The sequence below is a fragment of the Aquarana catesbeiana genome, linkage group LG09 (assembly GCF_042186555.1).
Source record: "Aquarana catesbeiana isolate 2022-GZ linkage group LG09, ASM4218655v1, whole genome shotgun sequence".
NCBI classification, from domain to species: Eukaryota; Metazoa; Chordata; class Amphibia; order Anura; family Ranidae; genus Aquarana; species Aquarana catesbeiana.
In genome coordinates, this window is record NC_133332.1 from 112,457,157 (window position 1) to 112,470,042 (window position 12,886).

A 12,886-nucleotide genomic window follows, 5' to 3' on the forward strand; every position below is an offset into this window, starting at 1 on the left:
GTTTTTTTTGTTTGTTTTTTTTGTTTGTTTTTTTCTCCATATTTAATCCTTAGTTTACTCGAATCAGCCCTAATTAACTCATTATTCTCCTTCTCTCCAACTATTATTTTCCTGCTAATTTTGTTAAAGTATAACTAAAGGCATGCATTAAATTTTTTTGGATGGAGTGGAGAGTGATTACAACCCCTGTCAGTTTTTTTTCTGTCTGTGCCCCCATTACAAAAATTCACCATCTCTATTTGTCCTGTTTATTATTTAAAGTGAAGTAAAAGAAAATCCCAAATTTTGAGTTGTCTCCAGAAAAGTGAAGTGGAAATCTTCCATGGGGACACTAGTTCTGGTGACTTGGGGGTCCCCAAGGAATTCCCTTAATTTGCAGGGATTTCCTCTCACTTCCTGTGTGGCTATGGGACAGGAAGTGAAGCGAAATTTCCACAATGGGACACTGATGGCAAAAATAAATCTGACAGGGGTCTGAGCCAAAAAAGTTTGTCTATAGTTTTACTTTAACTATTAATATTTAGTTTTCTTAATTTTTGTTGTGTTAATGTTTTTACACCTTTTAACATCAGTTTACTCCTTTCCTGTTTTAAAAAATGCAAAACTGAAAAAAAAAAAATTATTTCATCTGTAAATAATCCCCTTTTGCAATGCTTTGTACTACAATCATAATTTTGGTGTAATTTTATGCAGAACAAATTGCAGCATAAAATGCATGTGTGTTTTTTTCAGTAACACTATTTTATTTTTGAACGAACACTGCCCAAAAAAAGTGCATCTTGTTTAGTTTTTGTTTTTCTTTCATTGTCTAAGGTTTGAAAAGAAATCATTGTTGCGAGACAACATCTGAAAGGAAAGCCTTGTTTGTCCTTAAAAAAAACATTACCTTCTGATTTTAAGTAATGACAAAGTTATTGCCAAAAAAACAGGTGCAGCAATGTAAAAATGTCTCTACTCCATAGAGGTGAACAGGGGAGAGGGTAAGTGGTTAATACTGTATATTTAGGAGAGTGGAGTATCCTGCGTTCTATTTCAGAAGCAATGCAAATGAATCAACCAGTCATATTTGCAGTAATCAGATCATTTATGAAAAGATCTGGTTGATTGTCTTTTGCCTATCACCTTTACCTTTGTACTGTTTTTATATCTGTCAGATTTAATCTGTCTAAATATCTAATTTTGCAGCACATAATGCAGTTGTCACATCAGCAATTTTTGCCCCAAACCCCAGCCTGATGGTATCAGCAGATGCATCATCTGAGAGGCAAGACACTGACCACAAGGGGGAACAAGGAGAGTCCGTAGATCACATACCTTCTGGTGAGTATTGGTTTTGTTAATGGTTTTACTTCATGTTTATCAATTGGTAAACCTAAATTAATTCTTAGACTCCATTAGTATTCATATCTTATTTCCTTTGTGCCAGTTCTGTTAAGTGGCAACTAAGTCTGATCACTGGCAGGGAGGCCAAGGTGAAGATAAACAGCAGCATAAATATTTGACAATGAGCAGTCCTTGTCCTTGTGTCAGTTAAAATACAAATGTTTTCTGTGTGATTATAGTGAACAAATATCAAATTATGTGCATCTGGTATTCATGTGTTTTAATTGCGAGCCACATGCACTAAATAGCAACGTTCAGTCCCAATAATTGGTTGGATATGATTGTGTTTCCTTATGAGTTTATGTGAAATCTCCATTAACAGCTGTAAAATATTGTAATTATGAATATATTTAATTTAGAGTTGTAGATATGTGGGTGTGTAACATAGCTTCCCAGAAGTCCCTGTTATACAAACGATTTGGTGCCCAAGTTTTGTGTAGCTAAACAATGGGACCCAAACCTCTTTGTTCTACAAATATTCACTCCAAAGGATCCCTTGTTTAGATATGCAAGAAAGGTGGCCAGCCCGTCATCAATATTTAACTTCTCTGAAAAGGTTATGTACCTACATGTTAAATCTCCCACTCAAAATAGTCTGTGCAAAGGATTTGCATTAAAGGGGGCTGACTTGTGCAAAGTATAGGTATTAGAGATGTAGCCAATCCTTAACTACTTTAAGACCGGGCCTATTTTTCAAACTTGTTTACAAGTTAAAATCTTTTGTTGCTAGAAAATTACTTAGAACCCCCAAACGTATATATATTTTTTTTCTAACATCCTAGAGAATAAAATGGTGGTCGTTGCAATACTTTGTCATGCTGTATTTGCTCAGCGGTCTTATAAGCGCACTTTTTCTTTTTTGGAAAAAATACACTTTTTTGAATAAAAAAATAAGACAACAAAGTTAGCCCAATTTTTTTTTTTTATATACTGTGAAAGATAATGTTACGCCGAGTAAATTGATACCCAACATGTCACGCTTCAAAATTGCACCCGCTCATGGAATGGCAACAAACTTTTATCCTTAAAAATCTCCATATGCAACATTTAAAAAAATACTACAGGTTGCATATTTTGAGTTAGAGGAGGTCTATGTCTAGAATTATTGCTCTGGCTCTAACAATCGCCGTGATACCTCACATATGTGGTTTGAACACAGTTTTCATATGCGGGCGCTACTCATGTATGCGTTTGCTTCTGCACGCGAGCTCAGAGGGACAGGGTGCGTTAATCTTTTTTTTTTTTTTTCTTTTTTTTTTTTCTTATTTAACTTTATTTTTTACTGTTCTTTTAAAAAAAAAAAGTGTCACTTTTTTATTCCTATTACAAGGAATGTAAACATCACTAAATATGAGATCTGGGGTCAAAAAGACCTCAGATCTCATGTTTACACTAAAACGCAATAAAAAAAAAGTCGTTTGAACCGGTGCCTCTCTCCCGCCACGATAAGCGATCTTGCGGCGAATCCCCCGCAGAGACCACTTTTATCTAAAAGCGGACTGCGCGCTAAAGAAGTGGATACCGGGGTTATGGCAGCTAGCTGCTGCCATAACGGTATTCCACTTCAAAGCGCCGCCGTATAATGACAGCGGGCGGGCGGTCTGTAAGTGGTTAACCAGGAATACGGAGGCCCACCAATCGGTGCCACGCCATGCCAACCAATGAGGCACAAGCCTGTAATGATATACACAGATTATATGGGAGGGGAGACAACACTCTCTGGTAGAACAGTCACCAGAATGGAGCAGTACCATTGTGCCTTGCAAAAGTATTCACCTCCTTGGCTTTTTACCTATTTTGTTACATTACAGCCTTTAGTTCAATGTTTTTTTAAATCTGAATTATATGTGATGGATCAGAACACGATAGTCTAAGTTGGTAAAGTAAAATTAGAAAAATATATACATAAAACTATTTTTCAGAAATAAAAAACTGATAATTTGCATGTGCGTATGTATTCACCCCCTTTGTTATGAAGCCCATAAACTCTGGTGCAACCAATTGCCACAAGTCACATAATTAGTGTAATGATGTCCACCTGTGTGCAATCTAAGTGTCACATGATCTGTCATTACATATACACACCTTTTTGAAAGGCCCCAAAGGCTGCAACACCTAAGCAAGAGGCACCACTAACCAAAAACTGCCATGAAGACCAAAAAACTCTCCAAACAAGTAAGGGACAATGTTGAGAAGTACAAGTCACGGTTAGGTTATAAGAAAATATCCAGATCTTTGATGATCTCTAGGAGCACCATCAAATCTATCATAACCAAATGGAAAGAACATGGCACAACAGCAAACCTGCCAAGAGACGGACGCACACCAAAACTCATGGACCGGGCAAGGAGGGCATTAATCATACAGTCAGCACAGAGACCTAAGGTAACCCTGGAGGAGCTGCAGAGTTCCACAGCAGAGACTGGAGTATCTGTACATAGGACGACAATAAGCCGTATGCTCCATAGATTTGGGCTTTATGGCAGAGTGGCCAGAAGAAAGCCATTACTTTCAGCAAAAAACAAAATGGCACGTTTTGAGTTTGCAAAAAGGCATGTGGGAGACTCCCAAAATGTATGGAGGTAGGTGCTCTGGTCTGATGAGAATAAAATTGAACTTTTTGGCCCTCAAAGAAAACGCTGTGTCTGGCACAAACCCAACACATCACATCACTCAAAGAACACCATGCCCATGTTTTTCAGCAGTCGGGACTGGGAAACTGGTCCGGATTAAGGGAAAGATGGATGGTGCTAAATACAGGGATATTCTTGAGCAAAACCTGTACCACTCTGTGTGTGATTTGAGGCTAGGACGGAGGTTCACCTTCCAGCAGGACAATGACCCCAAACACACTGCTAAAGCAACACTTGAGTGGTTTAAGGGGAAACATGTAAATGTGTTGGAATGGCCTAGTCAAAGCCCAGACCTCAATCCAATAGAAAATCTGTGGTCAGACTTAACCACTTAAGGACCAGCCTCGTTTTGGATTTTAGGTGTTTACATGTTTAAAACAGGTTTTTCTGCTAGAAAATTACTTAGAACCCCCAAACATTATATATGGTTTTTCTTCTAACACCCTAGAGAATACATTGGCGGTCATTGCAATACTTTTTTTTGCACCGTATTTGCGCAGCGGTCTTATAAGCGCACTTTTTTTGGAAAAAATTCACTTTTTTGAATAAAAAAATAAAACAACAGTAAAGTTATCCCAATTTTTTTTTATATTGTAAAATATAATGTTACGCCAAGTAAATTGATACCCAACATGTCACGCTTGAAAATTGCGCCCGCTCGTGGAATGGCGTCAAACTTTTACCCTCAAAAATCTCCATAGGCGACGTTTAAAAAATTCTACAGGTTGCATATTTTGTGCTACAGAGGAGGTCTAGGGCTAGAATTATTGCTCTAGCTCTACCGGTCGCTGTGATACCTCACATGTGTGGTTTGACCACCGTTTTCATATGCGGGCGCTACTCGCGTATGCGTTCACTTCTGCGCGCGAGCTTTTCGGGACAGGGGGGTTTTAAAAATTTTTTTTATTTATTTTTATTATTTATTTTACAATATTTTATTTATTTTTACACTGTTTAAAAAAAAAAAAAAATTGTGTCACTTTTATTCCTATTACAAGGAATGTAAACATCCCTTGTAATAGAAAAAAGCATGGCAGGACCTCTTAAATATGAGATCAGGGGTCAAAAAGACCTCAGATCTCATATTTACACTAAAATGCAATAAAAAACAAAAAAGTCATTTAGAAAAATGACATTTGAAAAAATATGCCTTTTAAGAGGCGTGGACGGAAGTGACGTTTTGACGTCGCTTCCGCCCAGCAGTGTCATGGAGACGAGTGAGCGCCATCTTGGCCTCACTCGTCTCCAGACACACCACACAGAAGGACGCGATCGCCTCCGCCGCTACCGACGGCTCCGGTAAGCGGCGGAGGGCACCAGATCGTGGCGGGAGAGGGGGGGGCCCCTCTCCCGCCACCGATAAAAGTGATCTCGCGGCGAATCCGCCGCAGGGACCACTTTTATCTGAAAGCCGGCCGCCGCACGAAAACGGGGATACCGGGGTTATGGCAGCTAGCTGCTGCCATAACAACGATATCCCCGTTCAAACTTAGGACGTACATCGTCGTGCGGCGGTCGGGAAGTGGTTAAAGATTGCTGTTCATAAGCGCAAACCATCCAACTTGAAGGAGCTGGAGCAGTTTTGCAAGGAGGAATGGGCAAAAATCCCAGTGGTAAGATGTGGAAAGCTCATAGAGACTTATCCAAAGCGACTTGGAGCTGTGATAGCCGCAAAAGGTGGCTCTACAAAGTATTGACTTTATGGGGGTAAATAGTTATGCACATTGACTTTTTCCGTTTTGTCCTATTTGCTTCACATTAAAAAAAAATCTTCAAAGTTGTGGGCATGTTGTGTAAATTAAATGATGCAAATCCTCAAACAATCCATGTTAATTCCAGGTTGTGAGGCAACAAAACACGAAAAATGCCAAGGGGGTGAATACTTTTGCAAAGCACTGTAGCTCCCTTGTACATATGTATATGTGTGTGTGTGTGTGTGTATATATATATATATATATATATATATATATATATATATATATATATATATATATATATATATATATATAAATATATGTAAATTAATGTTGTGAGTATTATACTCTGTATTCCTTCATGTAATCTTTTACCCTTTTCCTGTACAATAGAAAGATTTCTGTGTATGAGTTTAGGCTTTCTTACTATTTACCAATAGATTTTTGTTAATGTCTTTTTAAAGCTTTCACTTATGGTCAAAGAACTCTCATTAACCCAAATCTCAAAAAAACTTACGGGCAACCATTGCTTTTGGATGAAATCAGCGTAAAGTTGAGACTTTCTAGAGAAATAATTATAGCTTCTGAGAATAGGGAGCCCCTCACCATATAGCAGATAAACTGCAGGACATACACTGATCAGCCATAATTTTACACACTGACAGGTGAAGTGAGTGCCATTGATTATATTGTTACAATGGCATCTGAAAGTCGTTGAGATATATTGAGCAACAAGTAAACATGTTGTCTCTGAAGTCAGTGTGTTGAAAGCAGAAAAAATGGGCTTTTCAGTTTGTGTATGGGGCTGCGTTGCAACAATGGTCAGGGTGCCAGTGCTGACCCGTGTCCACAGCCAAAAACATCTACAGTGGGTATGTGAGCATCAGAACTGGACAGGCTACAGTTAAAATGGTGAAAAAAAAAAAATGGGGCCCCCGGGAGTTTTCTGCCATATTGTATTGGTATGTACAGCAGGTTGGCACACTATGGCAGACTTGCCTGACAAGCAATTCCTACAGCACTGTGGTGTCAGCGCTCTTGGCTGTCACTGGCATTTATATCTTCACCTGGTCTTCCTTCCGGGTTTGAACTTTTCGGATGATTTAAATGGTCAGGCTGCTATGATGTCCCTCCCAAGCATATGCACAGAAATCTAGAAACCTAAAGGTGACTGCAGAAAAAAAGACTAGGTGGTCCATTGAGTCTGCCAGTTTTTGCAGGATTTTATTTTATTTTATTTTGTTTTATCTTTTTTTGTTTTTTTTTTGTTTGAGTATAGATCCTCCAGGTCAGGCAAGACACTGACCACAAGGGGGAGCAAGGAGAGTCCATAGATCATACCATCATCCTGGCACAGAGCGGTGCTGTAAATGTGCACTGAGCTGACAGGCAGGAAGAATGCTTTATGACTGAAGAAATCGTGTCATAAAAATCCTACCTGTTAGTGTTTTTTTTTTTTTTTTTATTTAGATTTCATTGCGTTTAGGCAATACAGACTGGTCCAAGACCCACCCAGCCTGTGATAGGATAAATAAGGTGCAGCACAACATTGTGGCCATCCCTGTGCTTTTCCTTTCTGTGTAAGCATTTTAACATTTTGCAAAGCAATAGAATCTGATTAGCTCAAAGTGCTAACCCTCAACGTATCATTCCAGCTATGGAAAATATTATAGTATAAAAAGTTTAGGACATATTCAGGTACTTATATTGGCTCTGTGTTTGTTTTTTTTTTATTTGGTACATAACACCATTGTTTAATATTTGCCGGGACATGAATTTTTCTGTGTGAAAATGCATTTCAACTAGAAATCTGATCCTTATGACTGATTCACATCCATCTGCTGTAATTTAGTTTTATTTTAAAGAGGAGCTAGAAGAGTCCTTTTACACATTAAGCATTGGTGATACATTGAATGCTGGGCCATTGCTGTTTTCTCTCTTTTGGGGAAAAAAACTAATTTTGATGTTTTTGTCGCTTTTTTTTTTTTTTTTTTAGGGGCTTTGAAGCCTGACCACACAGAAGTGCTCTTGTCTGCAGACTTCACAGGCGCCATCAAAGTGTTTATGAACAAGAAAAAGAACGTGTCTTAAGTACTTTTGTGATGGAGGAAAGCTACATTGATAGCCAACAGTTATACTAGCAGGTTGTCATATTACTGCAGCAGTTGTCTTTTTGCACTTGAAGACAGCCCAACAGCTATCCTGGGTTCAAACAATGATCCAGTTTCTACAGTAATGTTTGACCAGAATGTTTGTGCTCCTGATCATCTCTCTGATTCCCCAATGACCATATTTCTGCTCCCCCTTTTTTTTTTTTTTAACTGCTTATTACATTAAAGCTCAACCATACACAGCTTTTATTTTAAGTCCAATCCATGGAGTGCCACTTTTTAGACACAATGGGCTTGATTTACTAAAACTGGAGAGTGCAATGTCTGGTGCAACTGTGCACAGAAACCAATTGGCTTCTGGGTTGTTTTTTTTTTTTTTTTTTTTTTGTCAAAGCTTAATTGAACAAGCTTAATTTAGAAGCTGATTGGCTACAACACACAGCTGCACCTGATTTTTTTTTTTTTACTTTCTGCTTTTAGTAAATCAACCCCAATGGTATATTGAAATGAGTGCAAAACAAAATGGAGTCATTTTATTCTGGCTCCAGCGGCCATTTTTTAGAGCCTGAGGAAGTAAAATCCAGCATCTGGCTGCTTTAACCACTTGGAGTCAGAACCTCCTGACTCTTTAAGGGGTTTAGGATGCCAGGAGGTGAGACAGGGTTTATGATCTCGTGACCACTGTGATTTGGCGGTCACATGATCGGAAAACTTTGTTAGCCGCCGGGAGCGTGCAGGGCGCACTCTCTCGGCACAGTTGTATTTGCACTAAAGCACGCAAATATGCGGCTGCTCAGCACCAAGGCCCACCCGCCAAGAGGCCGCATGTTTGCGTGCGGCCAGTGCCAAGAGGTTAAGTAACCTGTTTTTATCCTCAAGCCCTGCTGCCCTTTTAAAGGGACTTTCTGAGCTTTATTACTGACTTATCTGGATGTCCGTGTTGAAGAAAGTCTTAAACCTCTTTCCCTCCCTTTTTTAAGCTAAAATCACCTTGTTTTTGCTTTACCACATTTTAGCATGGATGTTCTTGGTGCTCCTGTCAGTTGTAGCCTTCCAAAAGCTAACTTTTTATTTTGTCCCCGAGACAACTTTTGGGTAATTCATCCACCCAGTATCCACTTGTAATTGTTTTGAGTAGACTGACCCTGTAAAAAAAAAAAGAAAAAAAAAACTTTTTAGCACTGTTCACATTGCAATGTAGCATGCAGTTTCAGAAAAGAATACAACTTGAAAGCACACAATGTATGGAGTGCCCCAGTAAGAGCCCTTGCACACTGGGGCGGGGGGCGGCGTCGGCGGTAAAACGCCGCTATTATTAGCGGCGTTTTACCGTCGGTATGCGGCCGCTAGCGGGGCGGTTTTACCCCCCGCTAGCGGCCGAGAAAGGGTTAAATACCACCGCAAAGCGCCTCTGCAGAGGCACTTTGCCGGCGGTATAGCCGCGCCGTCCCATTGATTTCAATGGGCAGGAGCGGTAAAGGAGCGGTATACACACCGCTCCTTCACCGCTCCGAAGATGCTGCTGGCAGGACTTTTTTTACCGTCCTGCCAGCGCATCGCTCCAGTGTGCAAGCCCTCGGGGCTTGCACACTGGAATGAAAGCAGCGGCACTTTCGGGGCGGTTTGCAGGCGCTATTATTAGCGCAATAGCGCCTGCAAACCGCCCCAGTGTGCAAGGGCTCTTATACTCATGGACAGATTTAAAAAATCTAGAGCTGTGGGGGAATATTTTACTAAAACTGGTTCACACAGAATTTGGTGCAGCTGTGCAATGTAACCAGCTGGCTTCTAGGTTGTATTGTCAAAGCTTTAATTAAACAAGCTGATTGGTTACTATGTACAACTGCACTAGATTATGTGTGCTCCAGTTTTAGTAAATCTCCCCCTGTGTGTGGCTATTCTTCAGAATAGGCAGGCCTACGTTAGCATAGAAATGTGCTTTTTTGCTTCTATGAACCAGCAAAAAGCTTTATTCCTATAATGTATGCGTCAGTCATGATGATGCAGCTTTTGGAGGTGGGCACAGACACCGACTCCCACTTTTAAGGGGTGGGGACAGGAAAATATATAGGGCAGACATGGGACAAAATTGTTGTTATATTTATTATTATACAGGATTTATATAGCGCCAACAGTTTGCACCGAGCTTAATATATATAGAGATCCCACTGTGAAACACTCTAGAAGAGATTTTATTTGTACCATTGGGACAGTGTAGTGGTCCTGGAATTGGCCTATCCAGCTGTGCTGATAACTGAATGTAAGAAATTTTCTTTCAGGGTACATCATCTGGGTATGGTATGTTCCCATCATAATCTCATGTGGCTGCAATACAAATCAGTTCCATTGTACATAAGCTACAGAAATTGTGATGCTCCCAACGTAGCATAAAGAGATCATGTGTTTATTAGTTACAGTGTACATTGGACTTGCTGTAGAGACGAATCCAGGTCCACAGTTGCACCACCTCAAAAGTTTTGTCGTCTGAGTTATTCTGCCACAACTATACTCCTATTTCAAGGATACCTAAACTCCACAAAGCTTTACATACCACTTACACCATTTGCTAACTGGGTCTCCAAATAATTTTTTTTTCTTTTACACAATATGATGGTCATCCATAAGGTGATGTTAACGTGATGATTTGTTATCCTAGATGTGGGTTGGAGCAGAAGCTCCTCTAGGTAGAATGAAGACATTAGTACACACCTTCCATCTGCCAATATCTTAATTTCACTATATGATAATAAAATTATGGAATAGCAGCACTCCTCTAAACTGTCAGAAAAATAAGGTTGATGTCTTGAGGCAGAAGAAAGTGAACATCCCCCAATCCAGATGTTTTCCTGGGTCCTATGTCTGTCGCTTCCTTGTTGATAGTAGGCAGACAGTATAGGGTCTCACACAAAACTGCTACTGTATCCATCTCTGGCTCTCAGAACCAATGAAATGGTCAGGGTATAAGTATACATTGGTGGGCTGAATCGGCTAATGTCATATCTGCTGGGGAATGAACTGGCAAGAATTGGGCTCTGGATTCCATGCATAATCTTCCTATACAGACTGTCATTCTACTACAGAGGGAACCACAACGTTCTTGCTGCATCAATAGACGATAAATTCAGCGAGTATGGGCAATGGCTGCAGCAGATCTGGGAACTCAATTAAACCATCTCGACAGTGGATTCTCCAAGATATCCAAGAAGCCAATGGTGTAAATTCAGTTCACCAACATCTACCCAAAACTGAAAAATCTGGTTTGTGTAGACTGACCATTTTTAAAATGGATAACACTTCCAAAACAAACGTAGACAGCTATTATAAGCAGAACTTGGCAAACCAAGATATTATTTCTGATGTTCTGAAGTAATAAGTGGATACATAAAAGTTTTAGTATTGCACACATAATATTCTTTTCCTTGCCTACTGTCATGCTAAAATGAAAATGTTTCTATTGGGTCAATATATTGTATACAAAGAAATCTGCAGACTTGGAATACTACTAGCTACCATTGCTATGTCTTTTTTTTTTCTGTTGTGAAACTTTTGGTTGATTTCTATCACTTGCTTTGCACACTAGGGCACAATATCTCTGTGTATACAGTAGAGAGAATCTCATTCCTTTCATTCACTCATCAGGGGAGAGTAAAGAGTTTCTGCACCCTGCCTCTGTAAAATTCTCAGCAAGTTACAGCTCAGTTGTCTCTGCAGTCAGGTGCAGGTTATCCCTTTATGACTGTTTTCATGGTGCTGACACCCTACAGTTCCATAGGTAACTGTATCAGATGCCTAGTGGATGAGATGATCAAAAAAGAAAAAAAAAGAAAAATAGGTCCATTTGGTCATTTGCACTATGGAAATATAGTTGACGCACTCCTTAACTTGAGTGAGTGACAACTAGCTGTATGCTAGAGAAATCCATATCTGGGTGGAGAACCCCTTTAAGTTACTTTTATTTTTCTTTTAGGGGATTTTTTTTCTTGCTCTAGTGTTTGTGTTTTCTCCCCCTGTGTAAAAATAAAAAAAAAAATGGGGGGAAAAAAACTTGTTTACATTTTTTAACTATTGTAGTAAAAGTGGAGGCTTTTTTCTGTTTAGATATTCTGGTTAATGAAATGTATGTAAATATTATCACTAAATACCAATGAAATAACATTCTGGCTTCTTATGGAAATGTTGTTGATGGTAAACAGATGGTAAAAAGAAAAAAAATCTTATTAAAAGCTTATCACAGAAAATAGGAATGGACTTTAGTTTTTGTATATCATTCAATGTATGTGGGTGTGCTGATAACATGTTCAAATGTAATCCCTTCCCGCAACTGTGGCCAGTACTGGAAGGACATGGGGGTTGAATGTCGAAAAACAAGAATAAAGTATAACTAAAGGCAGAACCTGGTAAAAAAAACAGCTTAACTACATGGTTTTACCACCCCTCCAACCTCACATGTGAACAAACCCTTAGCTCACATCTGTGTGGCTGCGTGTAGGGCAGCCCATTCATTTTTAATGGGCTGCCCTACCCACAGAAATGCAGGGAAAAAAGTCCCTGACCCTTTTTTTTTTTTTTTTTATTGCGCAGCACCAAAAACACCCTGTGTTTTGCCAATGTGTTGGGGTACCATTAAGCATTAATGGCACCCCTAAAGATCAGAACATTTGTCTGTGTTTCAGGAATGATGCGATTTTTCGCGCATTTGCGACACACTATAACGTGAACCAAGCCTTGGACAGGGGTGACTCAAGACAGAAAATACTTTTCTCACCTCATCTTCCATGACGGCAGCACATAAGAGATGAGAGGCTCCTCCCTAAAGGAAACGCAATCCGTTCATAGCTGTTTAAAAGGCCCCACCTTACCCCTTGTCCCTCAGTGTTGATTGTGTAGGTTTAGGAATGCCGGTGAGGGCTGCACTAACCTGCCGCCTCAGAGCTTCTCACAGGTGGCCCCAATAGCATTTGTGCTGGCGGTCTGGGCATATTCAATCCCCCCCGCTCAGCAGCTCGGCTCTCCTCCTGTCTTTCCCTGTGTGCAGCGGGCGCCATTTTGCTGAGGTCCAAACGAT

At 39.9% G+C, this 12,886-nt stretch overlaps 1 protein-coding gene across 1 annotated transcript in view; it reads left to right on the forward strand.

Annotated features, from left to right (window-relative positions):
- WDR44 (WD repeat domain 44) overlaps positions 1-12,065 on the forward strand; it is a 136,478-nt gene extending 124,413 nt beyond the window's left edge. Inside the window, exons 19-20 of the mRNA XM_073599151.1 lie at positions 1,186-1,320; positions 7,707-12,065. Coding sequence (XP_073455252.1) covers positions 1,186-1,320; positions 7,707-7,801 — 230 coding nt within the window. The 3' untranslated portion in view covers positions 7,802-12,065. The remainder of the gene's footprint in view (positions 1-1,185; positions 1,321-7,706) is intronic.
- Positions 12,066-12,886: the final 821 nt, after the last annotated feature.